At 38.7% G+C, this 27,820-nt stretch overlaps 1 protein-coding gene across 3 annotated transcripts in view; it reads right to left on the minus strand.

Moving 5' to 3' along the window:
- The window catches only part of unc13c (unc-13 homolog C (C. elegans)), a 247,857-nt gene that overhangs the window by 165,626 nt on the left and 54,411 nt on the right, over nt 1-27,820 (minus strand). For all 3 annotated transcript variants that reach the window (XM_078427403.1, XM_078427401.1, XM_078427402.1), the window contains 4 exons: nt 11,215-11,293; nt 6,511-6,582; nt 3,844-4,063; nt 2,106-2,333 (listed from right to left, as the gene is read on the minus strand). In XM_078427403.1, coding sequence (XP_078283529.1) covers nt 2,106-2,333; nt 3,844-4,063; nt 6,511-6,582; nt 11,215-11,293 — 599 coding nt within the window. The remainder of the gene's footprint in view (nt 1-2,105; nt 2,334-3,843; nt 4,064-6,510; nt 6,583-11,214; nt 11,294-27,820) is intronic.

Here is a 27,820-nt window from a genome sequence, read left to right on the forward strand (position 1 = left end):
GGGTTTGATCCTGGAAGTAATTTGAAATGTGTTCCAGTGAGTAATTCAAATGCCTCTGCAGTACTTTTTAGTAAAATGCAGGTTGAGTTGGGAATCAGATATGAACATTTTGGATTAAGGAATTGATACAATTATTTTTGATTGGGCTAGCACTTTCACATACACTTTATTTAAATATATCTTAAGATTACAGAATTAGAATTTCAGGCCAATTTATGAAGTGGGAAAATTGCACCCAAGGGAGATTATTATAAGTGGAACAGGATATTGTAGTGGAATAGAACACGTAATATTATTTGCAACATGCATGAAATAATGAAATTATTTAAAATTAGAGCTCTGGTCAAGAGGGTCCATTTGGCCACATCTGAAACTTTTCAACAATATGCCTTTATGTTTCCTACTTTTCACACAAGTTATCCTGACAATTTCTCAAAAATAATCTGTCCAATATGTGTCAAATCAGGCTGTTTTTTTACTAATTTTTTGGAATGTCTGCAGCAATTCAGTAGAAACACTGTTAACCACACCAGCCTTGGATATCAGCAGCAAAATGGCTTGCTGATTAATTCACCAGCTAGACCAATGTCTTAAAGTAGTCACTGAGGGTAACAACTGATACAACCATGTGGCAAGTTTTCTATTTATTCTTTGGGCCTTGGCTGTTGCTGAAATATCCATCATTTAATGCCCAAGTTGCTGTTGAGGTGGTGTTGAGGAGCCACCTTATTAAATTGTTGTAGTTTAGATTAGAGATGCAGTATGGCAACAGGCCTTTGGCTACTGAGTCCACACTGACCACCTATTCACACTAGTTCTATGTTATGTCAATTTCACATCCACTCCCTGCACACTAGGGGCTATTTTACAGAGGCTAATTAACCTACAAACTCGCACATCTGTGGGATCTGGGAGGAAACCAGAGTACCTGAATGAAACCCATGCTGCCACAGGGAGAATATGCAAACTCTGGCAGCATCTGAGGTCAGGATTGAACCTGAGTCTCTGGCGCTATGAGGCAGCAGCTTTACCAGCTATGCAACTGCTGCAGTCCTGCTAGTGAAAGTATTGCTACAAAGCTGTTATTTAATTATCAATGGAGTGTTTTATTTAAGATGTCAAGGACAAAAATACCTGCAAATATTCTGGATAACTGATAAAAATGAGCAATAATTCAATATGATAGGAGTTTGAACCCAAAAGTCTACTTGAAGGAATTACTTTTTGTTCCACTAATGTGACATTAAATGTCAACAATATATTGAATTTACATCTCCATCCATTTCACTTTAATAATGTTGCAGAAAGCTTTCAAAGTGGGCACACAGCCAGTGACCAACAATGTTATGACATAATTTTTTTAAACAGTGACCCGCATTCTGAGAAGGTAGGCAACGTGGTGATGTGATCATCTGTGGGATGTGCCAGTCGGTGCCAGGTCTGGTCAGCTGCGCAGCTAGTCAGTGCCATCATGTTCAATGCTATGCATGGTCATTGCTGTGCATTGTCAATACTGCGGCTGTTGCTGTGCATGGTCATTGCTGTGCATGGTCATTGCTTTGCATGGTCAATACAGTGCATGGTCATTGCTGTGCATGGTCATTGCTGTGCATTGTCAATACCGTGGTTGTTGCTGTGCATGGTCTATACAGTGCATGGTCATTGCTGTGCATGGTCATTGCTTTGCATGGTCAATACAGTGCATGGTCATTGCTGTGCATGGTCAATACAGTACATGGTCATTGCTGTGCATGGTCAATACAGTGCATGGTCATTGCTGTGCATGGTCATTGCTGTGCATGGTCAATACAGTGCATGGTCATTGCTGTGCATGGTCAATACAGTGCATGGTCATTGCTGTGCATGGTCAATACAGTGCATGGTCAATACAGTGCATGGTCAATACTGTGCATGGTCAATACTGTGCATGGTCAATACTGTGCATGGTCATTGTCATGGCAGTAACACCTTGGCAGATGCTTATCATTTTCTATAATAAAAATTAATAGTAAACCAAAGTGAATCAGAATTTCTTTTTAAATGAAGTCTTTACCCCAGATATTATATTTGAATTGTTAGGAAACACGTGCTCAGGGAAGCCTGACCTGTTATTTTGATCTTTGCTGACCACTTGGACGTTCCCTCCAACACACTCTGTTTTGCTGCCTTCAAATGCTGTGCATAGTCTTCTTTGGACACTCCAAATTGTGCTTGGATTAACTCAAAAATCTCAGGCTTGTTTTTCTCTCTGATTTTCATTCTCTCCTTCATGGCTGCAATGATGTTTTGTGTTTTATCCTCTGCACCATGCTTTGAGCTTTTCTCGGCTGCTCCTGAAATTGTACATGTCAAAGCGAGTAGTTATTTAGAATTTTAAATGAGCAAGATTTGTGAAGTTGAAACAACATTAAAAGGATATGAAGATATGCACAGTAGATACAAACTGTTAAATCAGTTTATTTTCTCTGCATCTGAGCTGGATGCACCGAGATTGTACACTGAGAGAAAAACAAATACCCTCTGCTGAATTCATTATTTTTTTGGAAGTTATAAACACTAGCACAAGGAAAGTGTTACACCTGAGTGTAGACCAAGATCTTTTTAGCTGCTGGAATTGTTGAATGTATTCTAAGTATTTACTGCACAAGATTGATTCCTGACATCTTTGTAAATGATAAGATTAGGTCCAGTCAAGATGCCAATCTCAGTTTAGATTTTTTTCACATTTTGAAAATAGCATCTTAAATAAATGTGATAAAAACACCACAAAAACAATCCCAGAATTTTCTCCAAGCAAATGTATGATCCATAAGCATTTTTCCAATTATTTTCTAAACCTTTCATAGTCATCAAAATGTCCTTCTGTCGATGCACTCGATATCTGAGCATTGTTTTAAATCAAATGGATGATATATCTTGTTGCAGATGGAGAGACTGACAGATGCAATAAAGGAATAGGGGCAAGAACCTGACAGGGAGCAAATGTGAATTCAATGTTGATGGGATTGAGAAACAGGGTGGTCATGGAAACAATCCTGTGTTGTGAGAGTATTGTTGCATTGAAACATGGTTGTTTGGATCCAAGAGGATTTTAGAGGATGCAATCATTCAAACAGCCTCATGGCAATAATCTGTTACCTTTCCTGTCAATGGGAGCCACTTCCCACTTCTACCAATCGCACCTCTACCTTAACTTTATTACCAAACCTTTTTCCAGCATTCCAACCACCAGTATCACCACTTCATCTCACATCCTGACCTCCTCCCCAGTTCTTGTCCTGACTACTCTGATCACTGAACTCTGTGTCCCCGAAGTCCCAAAACCTAATGACTGAATTTATCTCGCAAGCACCACAATGAAAAGGAATGGTCTTTTGACACCCAGGGCCTACCACCTGTTGATTAGCCTGCCACACATCAACTGTTTCATGAGCATCCAACCAATTTCTAGTTCCTTGTCAGGTAGCTTAAATCTTGAAATGAACTTTTTTCTGCTGGTTCCTGCAAAGTCTCTTCTGGAGACCACTGTGCTCAGTCTGCTCAATCTCTTCTAGTTCTGCTTCAAGTTCTGCAAACACAATCTTCATCAGAACAGTTCTGATGAAAGGTCTCTGACCCAACATGTTAATTCTGTGTCCCGTCCACAGACACTTCCAGACCTGCTGAGTGTTTCCAGTATTTTCTGTTTATTTCAGATTTCTAGCACCTGCAGTTTTTTTATTTTCATGCAATGACTATAAGTTTGCATCAAATGTCAATAGATTCTGATTGCAAGATCCCTGCCAATAAACAGATCTCTTTCACAAATGCAATGCACAATATTTTGTCAGCAAAAATACTTACGTTGCAAACAGTCGGCATTGAGAAGGTCTTGACACTTTTCATGGCATTTGACACCACACTCAGTACATCTCATGCCTTGTCTTGCGATGCCCCACAGCAGCCCCTCACATTCATAGCAGTAAGTTGGAGTAGTTGCTGTCCACACCTCAAAATTGTGCGGTGTAGTTGACGATATTGGGTAGATTAAGGCCTGTAATGTTTTCTTGTAAACATGCAACTTCTGTTGAAAATACGGTTCGGAAATGCCTGAGGTTAGCAAACTTAAGCATTGTTTTAAAATCCTTAATCAATTACAAGTTGATGACATTCACTTCATGTCTTACCTTTGTGTTCCTAATGTTTGTGTTTGTAAATTATACACTGATTTCCAATTGTGAGCTTCAAGCTATTAATCTAACGCCACAAGGACATTGTTACGACATTCTCTCTGTGGACCTCAGTAATTGTGACTTCTAGACATTCTTTGGATGTGTTATATATCAGTAAATTACTTCAAGTTAATTCTCCCAATTAGAAATAGGACAATTCTTTAATAATATGTAACAAAAATTAAAGTGTCATGCGTAACATCAAAATGGAACATTTCATTCCTCCAAAGGTAGGTTGATCCAGAAGATTAAGGCACATGGAATCCACGATGTTTTGGCAGACTGGTAGCTTCAAACATGGATTGGAGGTCTGTGACCAGTAGTGTTCTGCAGGGATCAGAGTGGGACCTCTATTGTTTGTGATATACAAAATTATGAGAGGCATAGATTGGGTAGACTGTCAGAACCTACTCTCGAGGTGGAAATATCAAATACTAGAGGGCATATCTTTAAGGTGACAGAGGAAAAGTTAAAGAGTGAGACTTTTTTCCCCACACAGAGAGTGGTGGGTGCCTGGACGTGCTGTCAGGGGTGGAGATGTGGAGATTGAAGTAGATACAATAGCAGCGTTTAAGAGGGATTTAGACAAACACATGAATGGAGAGACACGGAAGGAGCTGTTCCTGTACAGTTTCATGTCGTCTGCCCAACCCTACCGCTGCTGCTACTTGGACTAACTTGCTTTTTCTTATGTAGAAATAAGGAACTGTAGGTGCTGGTTTACAAAAAAAAAATGCAAAGTGCTGGAGTAACTCAACAGGTCAGGCAGCATCCATGGAGAACATGGATAGGTCATGTTTCAGGTCTGAATAAGGGTCCCAACCCGAAATGTCACCTATCCATCCATCTTCTCCAGGGATGCTGTCTGACATGCTGAGTAACTCCAACACTTTGTGTCATTTTTTTGCTTTTTCAGTTCCGCTTTGCTTATTGTCACGTATAGCAAGGTGCAGTGGAAAGCTTTTGTTGCGTGCTAACCAGTCAGCGGACTTTTTTTCTTTCTCAGATCTGATGAAGGGTTTTCAAGTGTACCCGGGGGGAAGATTTACATGGTCACAGGGAGAATGTGTAAACTTTGCGCGGAGTGTGCCCAAAGTCAAGATCAGCCCCGGGCAGCACAGAAGCTGTCAGGCGGCAGCAGCACTACCCGCTGCACCAATGCACCGCCTCTTTAGAGCAAGTGCGAAACACACTTAATAGAATAATTTCGGAGATGTGGGGCTTTATCTACTTGGGTAGATTAGCAAAATTGGAGTTGAGTATACATACTCACTGAGTCCTTAACCCCGAATCAAGCCCATTGCAGAATGTACGATCTGAGACATGAGGACCTCAAATAAAGTATATCCATTTAATTGAAGAGTTCTTCCCAAATTACTTCTCAAAGTTTTACATTTGAATTAAATCAGTTAAATTCAGTTAATTAAAATACTTTATAATTTCGCAGGATTTCAATATTTGATACCATTTAATTAAATTGATAATTTTCAACAGCTCCAGCATCCTGTTAGATTTTATTTTCTTCTCAAGAACATATTTTAAGCTCTCTTGTGATATAACCATCAATTGAAGGAAGGCAAACCCTGGGCTTATTCACCAGTTGTCTCAGAGCTATTTGGCCCAGCTTGCAATGCAGACCAAGTTGGCAGATTGGGCTAGTCCCATTTGCCTGTATTTGGCCCATGGTCCTCTAAATCTTTCCTATTCATAAAGGCAAATTATATTTCATGTTATTTCTCCTCAATATCAGTTTTTCAAAATGATTATTCTCTTTTATTAACTATTTCTTCTAGAAATTATTCAGTGACCTTTAAATTAGTAGCCAGGACTTTGAAAATTCCTGATGAAAATGACGTGTATAATTAAAAAATGAGTTTGAATATATTTATTAACATTACTTTTAACTGATAATTTATTTGAAAATGGCTAAATTGAAGATAACAGCTTTCACAATACAACCTCTGGTTGAATGAGCAGAAAGATTAGAAGAAATTGAGCCAAGAGAAAATATCAATTTGCCATCGAGTGCTAAAGAATTTGCAGCTTTCAGCTCAAAACTCCTATTGTCATGAGGATCTGAAACTGTTTTTCTTTCTGTTACAAATAGGCGATTTTAATGGAAACAGATCTTCAACTGCATGTAACCAATTGGGTGTGACTATGGAAGAACTGCATCTTACTAGTGAGCAGTGTGTTCAAACATGTTTTTCGTGACCTCCCCTAAATTGTCACTACGTAAGAGTTATTCATCAACTGAAGAGGCTTAACAGACGTGTAATTGTTAAAGAAACACACTTACCAATTCTTGATTGTTTATCGAGGTTCTCGTGGTCATGGCAAAAGAAATGCCTGCTTTTCTTGCAGCAAGGGTCTGTTGAGAGGGGTTAAAATGCTCACCATGACCAATGGGAAGGCATTTATATTCATAAATGTTATAATAAGAAATACATGTATTAACATTTTTGTCATTCCAAAAAACAACCCTGTAGATAGTATTCGATGGGCCACAAATACTGATGAAAATAATTGAGAATCAGTTGAGTCTATCAATTGAATCAGATTCTCTTCTTGCCCAGTGCTTTTCGTAAGTGGTACTGTTGCATTACTAGAGTTTTGAAGTTGTACTTCAGGCCTTGCTCGGTCTATTTCTTTGCCTTTTAAATATTGATTAAGTTGGGTTCAGGACTGTTTCTTGCTCTCCAGGAAAGAAAGGCAATAGAAAGTTACAGAAATATTCCAATGTCCATACAACAGGTAAATGTCATTATTAGAACAGTGCTTGGCATCAACTTGGCCAGTGGTGAAATGCTGGAATTGCTTGAACTGATTGTGGAGACAATCATGATAAAACCCGGCAGAACACTGCTGCAGTTCCTTGAATAGGAAGGAGGGCAACTCAACTCAAGGCTGAGTAACGCTGTTCTGTACACAAAAATACATTCTTCTTAAGAAGGGTCTCAACCCGAAATGTCATCCATTCCTTCTCTCCAGAGATGCTGCCTGTCCCGCTGAGTTACTCCAGCATTTTGGGTCTATCTTCGATTTAAATCAGCATTTGCAGTTTTTTCCTACCTATACATTTCTAGGTCAAGTTGGAATGGGCAACACATACTTGTTTTGAGATTGACACCAACATTCTATAAGTGAATTAAAAATATGGTTATTTCAATGGTCTATGGAATCTTAGATTATAAATCAGTCCTTGTGTTTTGACTTTCACAGACTTAAGTGTTATTAAGTAAGCACAAATAAAATTAATGATGAAATAGGCAGCTATCCTCAGAGAAAAACAAATCATATACACTTCACTGCTTGGTTGTAGCAACAAATAGGATTCTGATTCTCAGACATTTGCAAGTTTTATTGACAAATAAATGCCCCTGGATAGCAATCAACACAGCATGTAAAGGTATTGTTGTTTACTCAGCAATTTAATGTACCATATATTGTGGGAGGCAGTGCAGAAATTATTTTAGTTAATACCCTAGAGGGATTTATATAAGACAATATTATTCTCCGGCTACCAATGTGATTGCCAAATCTTGCACAAGTCTGTACTTTATGTTAATAAAGTGGACTGGGAAAATGGTAAACAGGAAGCTTTCATCTGAATATAAAACCTAATATTAATGGAGACCATGCCAAAATGGGAAAACCAAATTGATGTGTTTTGTGCAAAACATATAATCAGTTTGTGTTGAATATTTTCATTACCTGTCATAAACCTATCATATTTAACATTGAACAAAATTAGTCTAATTCTACTGTGTGTAATTGCAGGCCATAATTTGTCTGAAAATAAGCTTCGGAAGCTCAGTTAAGATGATTCTGGATTGTTACACAAGATAAAGTGATATCTTCAGAAAATGTCTCGAGAACAGGCAAAATAGCGCACTGAATTGAAGGGGTGGCTGTGTTTAGAAACCAAATAACTACTTTCATTTGTCATTTATTTCCAGTCTATTTACATCTCTAGTCTACTTGGACTTCAGCGAGGCCTTTGACAAGATCCTGCATAGTAGGCTGGACCAGATGATGAGAACACAAGGGATCCAGGATGAATTAGTAAATTGGATACAAAATTGGCTTGGTGAAAGGAGTAGGATGATAGTGGAGAGTTGTTTTTCAGATTGGAGACCTGTGACCAGTGGTGTGCTATGGGGATCAGTGCTTGGTCCACTTTCTACGCTATACAACACAGTGACTCTATGATGATAGTCAAAGTTATGCCAATGAATTGAGATAATTTGGATCCTGCCTAATTAAATCATAATCTAATGTTTTTGCGGGTATTTAAGCAATGAAATATCAGTATGCCGATGCCTGCTTTTTTTAGTCACCAGACTCTCCTCAATAAAATAAATCACTGCCTTTAAAGCATCGGCAATTCCAACCATTCAGTCACAACCCACGTATGCATATGAAGCAGTCACCTTGTCTTAATTTGGCTAAAAGGGAGACCAGTGTACTAAAGTGTGAATTGCACATAGTTCAACTTAATGAATGAGCTATATTTATCCATCTTCAGTTGCCCGCTTTAATGCCAAGTCATTGTTGACAATGGAGAGTCAGCAATACTAAGGCAACATTTCGAAGATATATGCAGATGCTAGTTTAAACCGAAGATAGACAAAAAGTGATGGAGTAACTCTGCGGGACAGGCAGCATATCTGGAGAGAAGGAATGGGTAACGTTTCAGGTCGAGACCCTTCTGAAGAAGAGGTCAAATGTCGGAAGCAGTTCTTTCCTACACATGGCCATATTTCAATGGTTAAATATTCACAAATATAAGACCATCCTGAAGTGAGCCAAGTTTCTTGTGAATGTTATTTATTTCGTTGGTATAAATCCTTGTCCTGCAGAATTTTACAAAATAGAGCATACACATAATTTAAATATTTTGAAAGCACATACCATCGCCTGTTTATCCAAGCAGCATGGGAAGAAAATAATTTACTTGTTAGTTGCAAAAATAAAATCAATCATATTTTAAGGACCTTTTAAAACAAATGTAACAGCCACACAGATCATTTGCAATAAAGTTCTTATCTAAATGAATTTGTATGTCAGTCATTAAATAATCAAAAGATTCTATAGAGTCTAGAAAATCACTAATGCACCGTTCACAATGTTATTTCTCCCAGACTTGGGCAGAGGTACGAACTAAAGACCAAATTAATCAGCAGCATCCTCACTCACATCCTTCCAGGAACTGGTTACTGAAAGATACTGGCTCAAACATACAAACAGAGTGATGTCTCATAATTATAATGATTGCGGTGTCAGCTAACTAGACCTGTACCATTTAAAGGGAACATGCACTGTGCTTGCACCGGTAACTGGCTGACATTCATGTTCATAAGGGATCGGAGCAGAATTAGGCCATTCAGCCCATCATCTACTCCACCATTTAACCATGGCTGATTTATCTTTCCCTCTTAATCCCATTCTCCTTCCTTCACTCCATTACCCCTGCCACCTGTACGAATCAAGAATCTATCTATCTCCGTCTTTAAAATATCCATTGGCGGCCTCCACAGCCTTCTGTGGTAATGAATTCCCCAGATTCACCATCCTCTGACTAAAGAAATTCCTCCTCATCTTCCTAAAGGAACGTCCTTTAATTCTGAGGCTAGACTCTCCCACTAGTGGAAACATCTTCTCCACATCCACTCTATCCAGGCCTTTCATTATTCGCCAAGTTTCCATGAGGTCCCCCCTCATCCTTCTAAACTCTGGGAAAAAAATGAAGAATGGTATAACACAAGAGATGGTTGCTCCGCAATCTACATGTATTGGACTGGAGGTTTGGTGGAGCAGTGAAAAGTAGAAAACCCATCTTACTTCTGGAAGATGCTCCAAACACTTAGTCAAAACACAAAGCTCCGAGCAATGCTCAGCTTGCTGTTGGGCCAGGGATGCCCACTAGAATCAGGCTATTTCAAAAGTAGATTCGCTTTTGATGTATCCAAATCTTGGAGTAATGTTTAACCAGGAACCGAAATCCCCAAAAGGCCCTTCAGCACCAGTCTCGTCACCTCCTCACTTTGAATCTCCGCAACTTCAAACAATATAACAAATCACCACCTGAAGAAACCAACCACCAACCAACTCATAATCAGCAGAAGATTAATTTTGAAAAGCACTGCGAGAGACTCAGACTCCTTCCTTTGGCCTACTGCTTGTTTAGCCTTGCAGTGCAAGGCAAAATAGTTATGGGAACACTGAGTTCTAAAATGTTGAACTGCTGATGCTGATTTATACCAAAGATCAACAAAAAAAGTGCTAGAGTAACAGTAGGCCAGGGAGCATCTTGGAAGATAAACGATAAGTGATGTTTGGGTCAGAACCCTTCTTCGGGCTGAAAGTAAAAAGGAGGGGGATAACTGGAGGCGAGAAAAGACCAGGACAGATCAGGGTCAGGAACAGATGGCCTCAGGCAGGGTGGTTCCCTGGTCGGCCAATTGTTGGCTAGGTAAGGTCTGATCTCAAGAGGGAAACAAACATTGTTGTTAACTGTGGAACTGATTAAATAACTAGGGTGGAGGAAGGAGACAAGGGGGGAGGGGAGTGTTAGTAGAAGTTGCTTGAAATTGAGAATTTAACATTCATACCCCCTGCTGGGTTGTAAACTACGGAGTTCCATAATGGCCAAAATGGCACTGTCAAGATGCAATCTTCATTCACTTTGCGATCTATCTGTCTGCATACATCTGGTGGACATTAACTGCACACACACCAAACCCCTCACTAATACAGCTAAGGGTGCAAATGGCAAGTGCTCAGGACACAATCTGGAGCTCAGTCAGTTTTACCGCGATCAGTACCAGGCACAACTAATCCAAACAACATCACTGCTCAATCTAAAGGTAGGAAATTGAACTACATTTTAAATATAATGTCCTCTCTGAGGATGGGAGATTTTCATCGCAGAGGCATGGATTCTCCAGAATAAAATATATTTTTCAATTAATGCCATACTATAAATCAAATTCTAACTCACCACATCTCGAACAATGGGCACAGTCTTCTTCCGACGTAGATCTGGCATGCTGTCAATGCCGTACAGCACACTTCCAGCCCTAAAGTAATCAATATGATTTAGTAATGCACATTATTACATAACAGCGCTAACGTGTTTTATAAGATTGAAGTGGAATTCTGATCTACCATTATATTTTCTTTTTACAATTTTGTAAAAGTTGCTTATTTGTGTTTCATACAAATAGTCATAATATTGTACAGAACAGAAACAGGCCCTTTTGGCCCTCCACATCTATATTGGCTGTGATGCCGAACTATGAAAATCCCATTTGTCTTCTCCTTTACTGTCCAGGTACCTGTTCTTTAAAGTGCAGTAACTGGATCTGCTTCTATCACCATCTCTGGAGGCTCGTTATATACAACCACTACCTTCTATGTGAAACATTTGCTCCTCAGATCACCCATTTCACGTTAAATCTATACCCTCGAGTTTTAAACAAGCCTTACCCTGAGAAAGACTCTAACTACCATATCTATGCCCTTCACAATTTTCTAAACCTTTATAAAGTCATTCCTAAGTCTCCTAATTCAGAGAGAACAATCTAGACTATCCATTCTGATCTTGTAACTAAACCCCACCATTCAAGGTAACATCTTACTGAATCTGAAGAAATGGATAAATCTTCCAATTACATTGATAGGGAGAGTGAATTGTATTAAGATGAATATTTTTCCGAGGATACAGTATTTATTTTCAACACTGCCTATACCTTTGCCAAATAAATTTTTTCAAGAATTGAACAAAACTGAGAGGAATTTTCTTTGGAAAGGTAAAATGCCAAGAGTGTCTCTGGAAAAATTAACATGGAAATTTGAATTAGGTGGATTGCAATTACCAAATTTTAAAAATTACTATCTGGCAGCACAAATGAGTTTTATTTCATCCTTTTATCAAGAGGGTGGAAAAACAGCATGAGTTAAAATTGAAATGGATAAAATAAAAGAGTCTTGTCCAGAAGAATTTATATATAAATGGGAAGCGAAGCTATTAGTTAAGGATAAAGAGTCACCTTTGCTAAAACATTTAATTAATACATTGTTGAAAACAGTTAAAGTTAAGGATAAAAGATTTTTTTTAACAGCTAAAACTCCATTAGTAAAAAATGGATTATTGCCGTTTGCTTGGAATAATCAAATACTACAACTCTGGGAACAGAAGGGTATCAAAAATATAGGAGATTTCTATGAAGGAAATATCTTTTTGACATTTTCTCAATTGAGAAATAAATATCAAATTCCAGGGAGTAGTATTTTTTTCTATTATCAATTACAATCTTTTTTAAGGGAAAAGTTAGGTAATTCAATGTCTCTATTTCAGATTAAAGGAATGGAATCCTTGATTCAGGGCAAGGGAATTAAAAATTTTATATCATCAATGTATAAACTACTACAAATATCTAGTCCAAAGATAGGAATTCAAAAATCAAAACAAAGATGGGAAACAGATCTTAATATTATTATTGATGAACCAAGTTGGGAAAGACTGTGTTTAGATAGTATGAAAAATACTATTAATGTGAGATATAGCTTAGTACAATATAATTTTTTGCATCAACTATATTTAACCCCGGAAAAATTAAAAAAATTTAAACCAAACTCATCTGAAATGTGTTTTAGATGCAACCAAGACGTGGGCACTTTTATACACTCTACATGGGCATGTCGGAAGGTAACTCCTTTTTGGCAAGAGCTAAAAAAGTTTTTGGATCAATTGATGAATAAGATCATACCAATGGATTCAAGGTTGTTTTTGTTAGGAGATACAAAAGGAATAATACCAAAGTTAATTTTGGATAAATATCAGGAAAGATTTCTCAAAATATCATTAGCAGTAGCAAAAAAATGTGTAGCGATTACTTGGAAAGAACAAAATGAAATAAGATTTGAAAGATGGTATGCAGAAATGCGTAGTTGTATCCCATTAGAAAAAGCAACGTATAATCTGAGAAATGGATACGACTTCTTCTTGAAGGTGTGGAACCCATTCATGGTAAAGCTAGGATTAAAAATAGGAAGTATTTAAACTCAGGACTGTTTTGTTACCCAATAAGAACTTAAAAAGAAATTACTCGGAAGGGACTCCCTCGGGACTCCAGGTTGCTCTCTTTCTCTCTTTCTTCTGCTTTTTTTTTTTCCTTCTTTTTAACTGGGGGGTGGGGGGGAGGGGGGATGGGGGAGGGGAGAAAATACAGAACAATACGTGTATCATCGAATTTATAAGGTAGTTATTATTGTTTAATATGAAATGTATAATGTATGAGTTCTGTTAAAACTTAAATAAAATATTTTAATTTTTTTTTAAAAAAAAACATCTTACTGAATCACTTTCTAATGTTACCACAATCTTCCTTAGTGTGGCAACCAGAATTGTACACAATACTCCCAAGTGTAGTAAATCTACAACATGAAGTCCCAACTATAGACACAAAGTGCTGGAGTAATTTAGTGGGTCAGGCAGCATCTTTGGATAAAAAGGATGTCCCAACTCTTATACTCAATGGCCCAACCTAGAAGACAAGCATGTCAAATGTTTATTACATTACTCTATCCACCTGCTTCACCATTTTCATGGAATTACAAACGTACCCCAATAGCTCTCTGTACCTCAACACGCCTTAGATCCTTGCCATTTGCTCTGCCCGTATTTGATGAGCTATAATATTGGCTTTGTTCTGGATTAAATTCCATCCGCCCAACTTTCCATCTGATCTATGACCTCCATCTTTGCACAATCTAATTCACTATCTGCAACCGTTGAATTGGATCATGTTGGCCAGCAACTCTTGGTATTGATCACAATCTGCAAGATTTGCAATTTACTGCAATCAATGTTCAGAAAAATTTGAACCAGTAATCTTCTTTATCTTTTATCCACGCAGTTTAACATACTAGTCTGAAACTCCCTTGAAGATCTTATCACTAACATGACATTACCTTCCTCAGGTGGGAGGAATCTAAGTTACAAGCTAAAATCGGATCACTGTCACACTGCAAAGTCAAAATTACAGAGCAAAACAGAAAGTCAATTTCTGGATTTTCACAAAAGGACACAAAGTGCTGGAGTAACTCAGCAGGACAGGCAGCATCTCTGGAGAATATGGATAGATGACGTTTCAGATCAAGACCCTTCTTTATAGTGTCTCATAATATTTGCAACTCTGCAGAGTCACCTCAAGAGAAAATTCCCTTCCCAGTTGTAAAGCAGAAATCTATCCAATCTTTCCAGCGAACTCACGGCCCAACATACAGGTGATCCTCACAATGCTTCGTCATCATTTCCGGTGTTTGATATCTCCAACGTCTCGGTAACTCTCACTGGATGTTACAAAATACTCAAGCTGTTGCTGACATGCATGATAGAAACATAGAAACATAGAAAATAGGTGCAGGTGAAGGCTATTCGGCCCTTCGAGCAAGCACCGCCATTCAATGTGATCATGGCTGATCATCCAAAAACAGTATCCAGCTTTTTCCCCATTTTCCTTGATTCCCTTAGCCCTTAGAACTAAATCTAACTCTCTTGTTAGACATAGTTTGATCAAAACATCTTCTCACATGTCCTCTACTGTTTTGACTAAGTAGCTTGCCATTGGCTTAATTGAATGCCGTGCTGAATCGCCTACACATTAAAGGGCCTGTCCCACTTTGGCGGTTTTTTAGGCGACTGCCGGCGACTGTCAAAGTCGTAGCAGATCGCCGAAAAAAATAACCGTACGACAATGCCCGCAACAATGCCCGTGACAAGCTAAGACAAACAAACCACATAGGCGATGGCAAGCTGACGAAAACCGTCGACTCAAGGCCCTGTCCCACTTAGGCGATTTTAAGGCGACTGCCGGCGACTAGGCTGTCACTGAACGTTCGCCGGGGTGTCGCGGGCATGATCGTGAGGAGTCTTCCAAAGATCATAGTGGATCGTAGTGGATCTCGGCGCGTCGCCGAGAAATCAAACGGTTTGAAATCTCTCGGTGAAAGCTGGCTTGTCGCCAGGCATCGTAGCTTATTGCGGTCGCTGTCGCATGCTGTCCCCAGGTTTGATAGGTTCTCTTAAGATGCATTTAGAAGCACATAATATTAAAATAAGTAAAGTAATTTAAAAATACCATAAAATGCTTGTGTTTAACCAATTTATTTACCGTCAGGACATTTGACAGGTAGATTGGAGGCGACAGTTTGACGGTCAGGTAAGCGTGGGAATTTTCGCAATGTTTTTGGCCTCAGCCATTACATTTAAAGTGAGCTCCAAACCCAGATATGCAACCCAGAAACCAGATATACATCTCCCGTACATTTTCAAAGAATGCCCACACACTTTTCACAAAAATCCACTTAACCACTTTAAAAAAAAATTTTTTTTAATACAGCTATTAGTAAACTGGAAGTAAATCCAGTTTATTCCTTGTTACAGTGAAGCTTGTTTTTTAAGTAACCCAAACAGGATGTTATAGTTCAAAAGTACTCTCAAGTACTTACCGACTTGTCAGTGATTTCAGCGAAAACCAGGACGCCGGAGAAGCATTGACAGCGTGGGAATTTTCCACGATGTTTCAGAAGACGGTGTAATCTCGACCTGACTCGGCATTGTCGTGGTAATTGTCGTCGGGTAAAAGAAAAGTTCGGCGATCTGCTACGACTTTGACAGTCGCCGGCAGTCACCAAGAAGATCGCCTAAAGTGGGACAGGCCCTTGAGTCGCCGGTTTTCGTCAGCTTGCCGTCGCCTATGTGGTAGATTGTCTTAGCTTGTCGCGGGCATTGTCGTGGTCATTGTTGTGGACATTGTCGTACGGTTATTTTTTTCGGCGATCTGCTACGACTTTGACAGTCGCCTGCAGTCGCCTAAAAAATCGACAAAGTCGGACAGGCCCTTTAGTCTTCAAATAAATCAGCTGCCAAGCTTCCTTTCATCTTAAGTGTACAAGCCGCCCACTTTTCCATCTGTAGAAATTAGATTGTGGCTTACTAAATTTCATGTGCAACTGTTTTGGCCAGTATTTTCTTTAAACCATTTTGCATTTTTTTGATTTTTGGGTATACCTTGCGTATGTATGCAAGCAAGCAAAACAATGTCACAGTGACTTGCCACATGTGACAATAATGTATTCAATCATTCATTCAATTATAGATAATTGCAATTATGAAAATTATAAAGAATTCCAATTAGCAATTTAGGATTAAGTTTATCATTGGGGCAGATGTTACATCATATAATGTGTAAATTAATTAACCGATAAGGAATACATGGCTCTTATAATTTCCTGTGCTGTATGAGGGAATTGGAGTGGAGTTTCGCAGAAAATAAACTTCCCTTATTTTCCTTCTACATTTGTTCCTTACAATCATTGATTGTATGTGGGTGGGCTGGGTAGAGGGGAGTAAGGCATCTAATCATCACCATGGGATTGAGGCAAAGACTTGAGAGGCCAGCTTATCCATCAATTTCATAAAATATACGAACTTCAAACTATTTTTGTAATATCTAAAAACTCTTCAATTTTATTTCACAATTGTTGGAAATTATTAGATTCAAATAGTGCACTTGCTATATGACAGGTTAGTGGCTCCAGCTAGTTAACGGAAAGAACCCATCCTGATGTTCTTTTTTTACGTTTCATATCTAAATAAAAGAGTCAGGAATCAGACATCAAAGAGAGAATTTCTGGTGTTTGGATGATTTGATGCCAGCACGTTGTATTGAGTGATACAGCAGAAGGTGATAAAAACAATCCATTTTTATGTTTTAATGTTTCTTATTGTGAGACGAAAGCAATGATGTAAAGTTACTTTACACCATTGAGTAGAATTCTTCACGTTATTAAAACCCTTGAAGAGCCATAGAGGGAGAGGAGCAGAGCAGCAGCGTTAGTCTAAAGCTTGTCAGCTTTGCTCTTCAAGTGCCCTGAACCTCCCCCTGAATCAAAAACATCTACTGCAAACATATATTGAAATTGTAATATGTGCACCATCCAACCTTTCAGAGATGCATTGATACACAGCACAGAAACAGGTCCCTTAGTCCAACTCATTCATGCCAACCAAAATGCCTATCTACACTAGCCCATAAATCTCAAAACCTTTCCAATCCACACACCTGTCCAAATGTCTTTTAAACTTTATGATTGTACCCACTTGCTCTAGCAACTCTTTCCACATACTCATTCATTTGAAAAATTTGCTCTTTGGGTTCCCTTTAAACTTTTTCCTCATACTTTAAAACTATGCCCTCCAGTTTTGGACTCCCCAATCATGGGAAAAAGAATATGGCTATTTACCAATCAATGCCATTCATAATTTTGTAACATCTGCTTGGTCACCAATCAGACTCCATCACTGCAGAGAAACAGTCCGAGCCTATCCAATGTCCTAATAACTTAAGCCCCCAGGCCCGGCAGCATTCCCATTATGTATCCTCTATGGACTAATAACTTCCTTCCCATTGTGTGGTGACTAGAACACCATACACTACTCAAGTATGATCTAACAAATGAGTTATACAATTGTAACGTGAATCTCAACTCCAACACTCAGTTCCTCGTCTGATGAAGACAAGATTGCCACATATCTTCTTCACCATTCTATTTACCTCTGTCATAATTTTCAGGGAATTGTGTACTCGCACTCCATGTATTCAATAACACTCCAAAGACCCTACCATCAGCCCTCTTCTCTAAGTTAAATCTCATCTGTCACTCTCCAGCCCACTTTCGCAGTTGTTCTATGTCCTGTTGGACACATTGGTTACAGTTGTGCAATCTGAAAAGCAACTCCCCATTACCTTGCTTTGCCCCCTACCATAAAACCAATTTTGTACTCAATTTGTTATCTCACATTGGATCTCATGTACTTACTATCGTGGCTTTGTCAAAGTCCATGTAGACAACATCCGCTATCCTTCCCTTATCAATTAGCCATCCTTCAGTACCTCAAATGTGGGAATCAAAGATGTAAAAATCTATTGCCAGGGCACCAGCAATTTCACTTCACACAAAATCCCAGGATACACCCCGTCAGGCGCTGGACTTTCTGTCCACCTTTATGTGCTTCAGGATCTCCAACATCTCCTTTATCATGCTGATAGGCTTCAGGAGATCGCTGCTCTCTTCCCTGATCTCTCTAGTTTACACATCCTTTGCCACAGTAAATACGGGTGAGCAGTATTAATTTATGGATCCACTATCTCACATGGTTCCACACATAGATTACCACTCAGATCCTCAGGAGACCAATTCTCTCCCAATCTTTTTCTTATCCTTTCTTAATATAGTTACAGAATCTTTTTGGATTCTCCTATGCCTATGCCTTATCTGCCAGGGGTATTGCATGGCCCCTTTTTTGCACTCCTATATTTTGTTTTAAGCGTACTCCTGCATACCTTATACCCCTCAAGGGACACACTTGATCCAGCTGCCTCAACCTGACATATGCATGCTTATTTTTCCTGGCCTGAGCCTCAATAGTCCTCGTCAACCATGGTTTCCTAACCCTGCTAACCTTGCCCTTCACTCTAAGAGAAACATGCTGTCCCTGAACTCCCCCTACCTCACTTTTAAAATCCACTCACTTGTCGAACATCCCTTTACCTGCAAACAGCCTCTCCCCATCAATCTGTGCAAATCCCCATCTAATGCCACTTTAGAGGAGCAGAATTTGAATTTCCTTCACATTTTATGGAAACATGTTTGTTTCGACTGAATCATTTTGCAGATTTTTATTAGGTCACAATTATTTTTCAAACTATGTAGAATGCAACATGTTTATTCAGTCTTTCCTTATAATTCACATCTTCAAATTCAGACATCATTCTCTGGAATGCTTGTTCTAGCCCGTCCATTGCTAATGCACCTTTCCTGAGATTCAGATCCTGTGCCTGAATGCATCAGTTCAAACGGGGCTTGAGCACTGCTCTGTACAATTTAACCAACACTTCTTGACATTTAAGTTTCAACTCCTTGAAATAAAGGCCAACATTTTATGATTAATTTGCTGTTAATATTTATGGATATTAACGCAAACAGAATTGTTCCTCTGCACCTCCTCGTTTGTCACTGTTTAGAAAATATTAGTTGCAGAGTCATCCAGCAAAGAAACAGACCCTTCCATTTTCCTCAGTTTGCTCATATCCCTATAACTTTTCCTTTCCATGTACCGGTCCAAATTTATTTTAAATGTTGTTAATGCACCTATGACCTGTTTTTCAGATCCAAATTGAATAATCTCACATTTCCTTGTTAAATTACATTTCCCAGGGTTTTGATTACTCAGTTTATTTAATTCTTAGCACATATACTTCACTGGGAAGGTTATAATTTCCTAATTGCCCATGAATGGCTTGCTGGGCCATTTGAGAGAGCAGCGAGGAGTTAACAACATTGCTGTGGTTTTGAAGCCACATGCATATAGATTGGTTAAGGCTGGCAGATTTCCTTCCCTGGATAATATGAGTGAACCAGATTTTATGGTCATGGTGACCATTACACATTTTAGCTTTACACATTTATATATTGACCAAATCTAATATTTCCCAGCCTCTCTGGTTAGATCTTCCCTAGAGATCAACATTCCAGCTCTTTGGATGACAAGAATCAATATATTACCTATAGTAACAAAAACAGAATGCCGGAAGAATTCAGCAAGTCAAGCGGCATCTATGGAGCCAAAAGATGTTCGACATTATTTCAGCTCAAGGTCTATATGCAATCCCCTTGAATTGGACACCAAGAACAAATATGAAAGGGAAAAAAATAAAATAACTTATTAGAATAGGAACATCACTGCTTCTAGATTTTTTGAAAACATCGTAACGACACCAGCAATTTTCTTGATCAGTTTGAATTATCGACTGCAATGAATGAAAGTGAAAGAAAGGAAATTGAATGCCTTGTCTCTGTAACTTATGAACGCTGCTTTAGAAACAATTGCTAACGTAATGTAGTTGAGAGAGACACTGCTCAAAATTGTTTTAAGATTCATGCAAAGTGGTAACTAGCCCAGTTTACACAATATTTACTGCTGTTGGAGCAATGGTTTACGCTCAATTACATATGCCTCCAGAAATCCATTGCTGGAACGACATTGCATCAGTCCCTTAAGCTAATGCCATATGAAATCAAGCTGCAATTAAACTAATTCCCAAAGCAACTTAAATAACTCTAGACAAATACAAGTTTGTCTGTTTAAACATTTATTGACAAAGCTGCCCAAGAATTAGCAGCATTACGCAGTTGTTATAATTTCACTTCAAATTAATCTCTTACCTTGCAACATACCATTCCCCAGGGGTAATGTAGCTCTTTAACTTCCTTACAGGATTACCCTGGAGTTTTCAAAATTGAAAATTATTTCACAGCCTCTGAAGAGACCTTTAATCTATGTATATTTACATTATATTTCATAGTAGAAATGTTTGGCAATAAATACCATTGCTCCAAGCACCCACTCCTGTTGTAAGAATTAGTTTAATTTCGTTTCAGAAACACAGCGTGGAAACAGGCCCTTCTGAAGCACCGACCAGCGATCACCTATACACTAATTCTATCCTACACTTGGGGCAATTCTTTATACAAACTTTCAGTAAAGAAAGTAACATGACAGCATCATGACAATATTCATTTAATTTTACTATAAATTGCACTTTATTTCAATGACCTAGACTGAAAATTAACATTGTAAAATCCAAGAAATTCACTTTAGACATTGCACACACTTACAGTTCTAATAATTCCAAAGATTAAATTCTCTCTTTGAATGGACATGTCCTGCAGCCAAATGCATTGATCTGAAAGTAGTAAACACTGTCAACTGGGCTATTTATGATTTTGCATAGATCATAAATAGTAACTGTGTGCCCAGGAATTTGTTTAGTCTAGACCACTTTGTATGACTATCATCTCACAAAAAAATTGTATAAAATGGCAGCATTATGGTAATTGCGACATAATGACATTTATTGTTGAGGCCAAGTTGGCCAAGATTCCACAGCAGAAAATTAATTGCAATAACAGAGATCCTGCAAGTTTTAATACAATTAGCTGGCAGGTCCTTTGAAACTGCTACTGAAAGCACCAAAACTGAAACTCAGCAAATCAACATGAACCCCAAAGATAGACACAAAATGCAGACTCAAGTCTGAAAAAGGGTCTCGACCCAAAATGTCACCTATTCCTTTTCTCCAGAGATGCTGTCTGACCCACTGAATTACTCTGACAGTTTTTGTCTATCTTCAATGTAAACCTGCAACCAGTTCCTTCCTACACAAACATGAACCCCAACATTTTTTCAAACATCTTGAAATTCCTCACTTCTTTAGCCACCACAATCCCATTTACCTCACACAAAGATATCCCACTTGGAGCATGATGTATTGGTAGGGATGATTAACATGTTTTCTCACTTACGCATTTATAGAGAAGACAGACAGACAAAGGGAGACCTTCGAGGAATTGGTAATTATACACGTCAAGAATAAATATGACAAATTTGATCTCTCTATTAATTTAGTTGCCTCCAAGAAGAAAAATGAAAACAAAGAATAACATTGAAGTGGTGCTGTTTAGATTAGCAAAAGCTTCATGTCCACTGCCTTGTCAGGCTCCTTGGCATTTCAATCTTTGTTATACCTTTTGTTTTCTCATAATTAGCATGTACTCTTGATGGCATAAACCTTAATATTGACACAAGATAATGTGTGAGAGACATTGCAAATAGCAATGCAGAGCTCTGATATGTTATATCATTCATAATTTATTAATGGCCAATCCAATTCCTTTACCCCTTTTTTACAGATGGGACTGTATTAACAATATTTATGAACTTTCGAATCCAAATCCCCTATTCTCTCTGTTTAACAATAAAACGGTTCCATTGCTTTGTGCTTTCCTTATTGTTGAAAATTCCATTAGGATTTAAGAACAATGTGTTCTTTCAGATTCTGCAGATTAACAACCACCTATCTATTTGAATCCAATTCTCCATACATCGTAAGAAAGTAAAATCCATCCATGAAATGACACAAAAAGAGACCTACGATACATGAGCAGCGAATGCTGTCTGGCTGCCCTGAAATCACCGACCATCCTTCTTTGGCTAGAATACTTCTGTACAACAGTCGAAAATCAATTCAGTGATTGCAATACAGATTCATTCTCATTCCAGCTGCTTATTTTCTTAATTTATATACAGATTCAACTTAAAACAGCTAAAAATTTGAAAACACAAACTGCTTTTCAACTATGTTTGAGGCACTGCTTTAAGGTTAGAGTGGTTAGTTTTAAAGGAGATGCGTGGAGCAAGGTTTTTTTTACACAGAGTGGTGGGTGCTTGAAACGTGCTGCCAGGGGTGGGAGTGAGGGGAGATACAATTGTATCTGTAAGAAGCTTTTGGAGGGGCACATAGATATACAGGGAATGGAGCAATATGGATCATTTGGAGGCAAAGGAGATTAGTCGAACTTGGAACCACGTTTGGCATGGACATTGTGGGCGAAAGACTTGTTCCTGTGCAGTACTGTTCCATATTCCATCTAGGTTACCATTTATTCATTCAATAGATATCAAAATATGTTACATATATAGATATCTAATATATTATACTAGATGGCAAATGTGGTGCATTCCCATTTTTCAAGTACCATTATATCAGTTTTGTATAAATCTACATACCCTTAAAAAAAGAGAGCTACTGGAGGAACTCAGAGGGTCAGACACCAGCTCTGGAGTGAAATAAGCAGGTGATATTTCTCAATGAAAGATGTCAACACGAAACGCTGACCATCTATTTTCCTCCACAGATGCCGTCTGACCCGGCATAAGTTCATAAGTCATAGGAGCAGATGTACGGCATTCGGCCCATCAACTCTACTTCCCCCATTCAATTATGGCTGATCGATCTTTCCCTCTCAACCCCATTCTCCCGCCTTCTCCTCATAACCCTTGACATCCTTACTAATCAAGAATGTTGATCTCTTAAAAATACCTTATGACTTGGTCTCCACAGCCGTCTGTAGCAATGAATTCCACAGATTCACCACCCTCTGACTAAAGAAATTCCTCCTCATCTTCTTTCTAAAGGTGTGTCCTTTTATTCTGAGGCTGTGCCCTCTGGTCCTGGACTCTCCCACTAGTGGAAACATCCTCTCCACATCCACTCTATCCAAGCCTTTCACAGTTCGGTAAGTTTCAATGAGGTCGCCTCTCATCCTTCTAAACTCCAGCGAGTAACGGCCCAGTGCCATCACATGCTCATCATATGTTCACCCAATCATCCCTGGGATCATCCTCGTAAACCTCCTCCAGACCGTCTCCAACACCAGAACGTCCTTCCACAGATATGGGGCCCAAAACTGCTCACACTGATGACAGCATTAACACTCTTATGCCCCCATACCCTTAATACATTTTAAGATCTAAAAATGAAACGGATGCTTCAGAATTTCTATGGGCATTCAGAAAAGGCGCTTGGGTTTTATTCACAAGTTACGACCCTCCTCCATGGAGCTTTATTGCCTAGACTATAAATCAGTTTTGTTTTATAAACAACCTATGATACATTCTTGAAATATTATAATGCAATTTTACTTTTGGAGCATGAATCTCCAATCTCAATTACATATGATACTTTGAGAGTTTACCAAGAAAATTTGTGCCCATAGTTTAATTTTGAGAGGACGTGATTCCTTGCGAGTTTTCCAAGGTACCATATGCCCATAAAGTAAATTTGATAATGGGAGATAATGATGGGCAAAAAAAAATGCTTTCAAGACATCATGGATGTGCTAAAGTACTTTACAACCAATCAATAGAATACATTTTGAAATGGCAGCCAATTGTTCACAGAAGACTCACTGTAAGCAGCAAAATGAACGGTGAAATAATCTATTCCCTTTATATGATGGCAGATGGGAGTAAACATTGTCTCGAACAACAAGAAAGACTCACTAGTTTATAGGAATAGTGCCTTAGGATCTTTTGATTCTAACCATGAGTGCAGGGAAGGCCATAACTTGATGCTGAAATAAGCATCTATCTGTGTTACTATATCTGTGATGCACTTTAATGTCAGCCTAGATTTTGTGATCATCTTTTTGGAATAGGACTTGAACTCATGACCAAGGTGACGGAATGATCCAAAATGTATAGAACAATACATTTTTGTTTTCATGATCTAGATTAGGAAAGTAAATTGAACTTTCCACAAAGTTATAAAATCATTGGTGCTATGGTATCTAACTCCGGATATTTGCTTTTGCCCCATTTTCCTTGTTATCTATGGTTAACAAAAGATTAACAAACTCAATTTCACAATTAATAATTTACTTTGCAATAGTTATGGTTTGCAGTAAAGAGTTCCAAACTCTCAGCACCCATGTCTAAAATCCAATATTGAAAGGCCTGACTGCATTTTAAAACCACAGCTCCAAGTAGTAGACTCTTCAACAACATTACCAGCTTAACTATCTACATTAGTTCCCACAGGGGGGATGCTTATGAAATCACTTCATAGTCTTTTGAAATTATGACAATGGAACTATGGTGCTTCTTTAATAATTTAAGGTTTGAAGTCCAGCAACCAATCTGGTAAATGTATTCAAGCGCCATCAAAGCACAAACATTGCTCAAATGGTAGAGCCAAGAATTATTCACTGTATGTGCATAATTAGAGCTTTGTATTCTTGTAAAGTAATGTCATCACAGACACTTTGGATAGAAAAGCCAGCATGTTATTAACTAGAGATAAACACAAAATGCTGGAGTAACTCAGCGGGGCAGGCAGCATCTCTGGATAGTTTATTAACTACATTTGACAATTTTGATGTTTTATTACTGGTTCTAGATTTTCATTATTTAGAAGTAAATTTCTCTTTCTTTTCGATCCAAAATTTACAACGTCACATTGACGCGCACTGACATCCATTTGTCACGGTTTCATCCAATCACTTAATATATTGCGATCACCTTGTTGTTTAATGTGTTCCTCACTGCTTACAATGCCATCTTCCTTTGTGTTATTGGTAAACTTGGCCAGGTGGCTTTCTATCCTACCAGCTGCTAACAATGATGGAAATTAACTGCAACTGCAGATCCATGAGGGCATCATCTAGCTAACTTTCATTTTCCATTTTCTCTGACTCTTGCCGCTCAGCATCTTTCCAAAACAAGTCAATAATTTGACTTGAAGTCCGTGACCTTCAACTTCAATTAAAAGTCACTTTTGGGAGGTTTGATTAAATGCTTTGTGGATGTAGGTAGATTTAACATGCATTGGCATATGCATGTAGATACTTTTAGGCATTTCTACAAAAGTCTAATATTATTTGTCAGACGAGACCTTTTCCAATATAAAAGGAAATTGAAAGGAAATTATATGATTATGGCTCAAACATCAGCAGTATTTCCACTAACAAAAACCCAGGGGTAGAATTCTCAAGGATTTAGGAAACTGTTGGCCTTTGCTGCCAATATACTTTTCATCACTGCATTAATTCTAGTTCTGATTCTTATGTAAACTCTGGTGTAACTTCACTCCTAGTGTTATGCCATCTGATATAGAACCCATGATCGCAGGGAATGTAGTGGGGATAGTGGAGATTGAAACCATTCTGGATATGAGCAAAGGAGATGCTAAGTTTATTTTAAATTATTTCAGGCCTTCAAAGTTGTAATTATCATAGAAATATCCAATGCACAAATGAATCGTGATGCCCATCTGCCTTCATCATCCCATTTGCCTGCATTAACCTTGTATTCTTCTATGCTTTACCGATCCAAGTGTTTGTCTTTTCAACATTGTAATTGTATCAGCCTCTACCACCACCTCTGACAGCTCATTCATGCCGCCACCACCCTTTGTGTGAGAAACCTACCCCTCAGATATTCTTTAAATCTTGCCTCTTGTACCTTAGACCTGTGTCCTTTAGTTCTAGATTCCCTTGCTGTGGAAGAAAGATTCTGACTATCATTCGTTCCAATGCCCCTGATAGTTATATAACCTCTATAAAATCAGTTTTCAGGTGTCTGAGAATAAACTCAGCAACAAAGTTGGTCAGAGTGATGGCAGATGGAATTTATAATGTCAATCCTCCATTCCACGAACCATTTGGGGGTGTCTCTTCTGCACTCTCTATATTACCATCACCTCCTTCCTATGGTATGGCGACCAGAACTGTACACAATTCCTAAGTGTGGTGGAACCAATTTTTTGTACAGCTGCAACATGATGTCCCAACACCTCAATCAATGAGGCCAAGCATGTCAAATGCTTTCTACACAACCCTATCCATCCTTGTTGCCACTTACAGAAATCTATGAACTTGTACCCTTCAAGGTGTCTCTGTACATCAGCACTCCTAATGGCCCGGCAATTTACTCCATTTGTCTGATCAGAAAATAACATCCCAAAGTGCATTAGGTCACATTTGTCTAGACTAAATTCCATATGCCGTCACTCTGCCCATGTTTCTAGCTGACCTATGACCTGCTGACTCTTTGGACAACCTTCGTCGTACCTATAATCCTGGAGGAGGAGAAAGGTTGTTGGTGGGCAAGACCAGGTTTGAGATTAATGAGTGGTTTCAGAGTCTCAAAGGAGTGAGGTGGAGGATATTGAGTTTCCACCTGGCCAGGGTTGTGGGTCTTGAGGGATCACTTCCATGTGGGATAAGTAAGTTATTTAAGGAGCACCCGCTTGAAGTTGGTGTTTAAATAATAATAGAACAAGTTTACTCCTACATAATTGGCCCGTACTGCTCAGAAGCGTGGATAAAAATCGCACAGGACCTGCCAAGTCATGCATTGCATTTCTATCACATATCGCTGTATATATCTATGCACCTCTTCACAATATTGTGAGCAGTTTGGGTCCCATATCTCAGGAAGGATTGCTGGCATTGGAGAGGGTCCAGATGGGGTTTACAAGAATGATCCCGGGGATAAATCATTAACGTATGAGGAGCATTTGATGGCTCTGGGCCTGTACTCGCTAAGAAGGATGAGTGCGAATCTCATTGAAACCTACCAAATAATGAAAGGCCTAGATAGAGTGAATGTGGAGAGCATGCTTCCATTGGTGGGATAGTCTAGGTCTAGAGGGCACAACCTCAGAATAAAAGGATGTATCTTTATAATAGAGATGAGGTGAAACTTCTTTAGCCAGAGGGTGGTGAATCTGTGGAATTCAATGCGGTGGAGGGCAAGTGATTGGGTATTTTTAAAACGGAGATTGATAAGTTCTTGATTAGTATGGGTGTCAAAGGTTATGGGGTTAAGGCAGGATAATGAGATTAATAGCAAAAAAATAGATCAGCCATGGTCGAATGGCAGAGAAGACTCGATGGGCTGAATGGCCTAATTCTCCTCCAATGTCTCATGATATTGTGGAAATATTTGTCCAAATGCATTTTAACCACTGTAATTGTATCTACCTCTGTGACCTTCACTGGCAGCTAGTCACATATTCACCAACCCATCTGAATAACGTGCCTGTTAGATGTCCTTGGCTGCAATTATTTTTGTGAGAAGTTAATGACATTTTAAAATCACCAAATAGCTTTTACTTCAAAGATTTCTGTGTTCA

The sequence above is a fragment of the Rhinoraja longicauda genome, chromosome 33 (genome assembly GCF_053455715.1).
Source record: "Rhinoraja longicauda isolate Sanriku21f chromosome 33, sRhiLon1.1, whole genome shotgun sequence".
Lineage (NCBI taxonomy): Eukaryota > Metazoa > Chordata > Chondrichthyes > Rajiformes > Arhynchobatidae > Rhinoraja > Rhinoraja longicauda.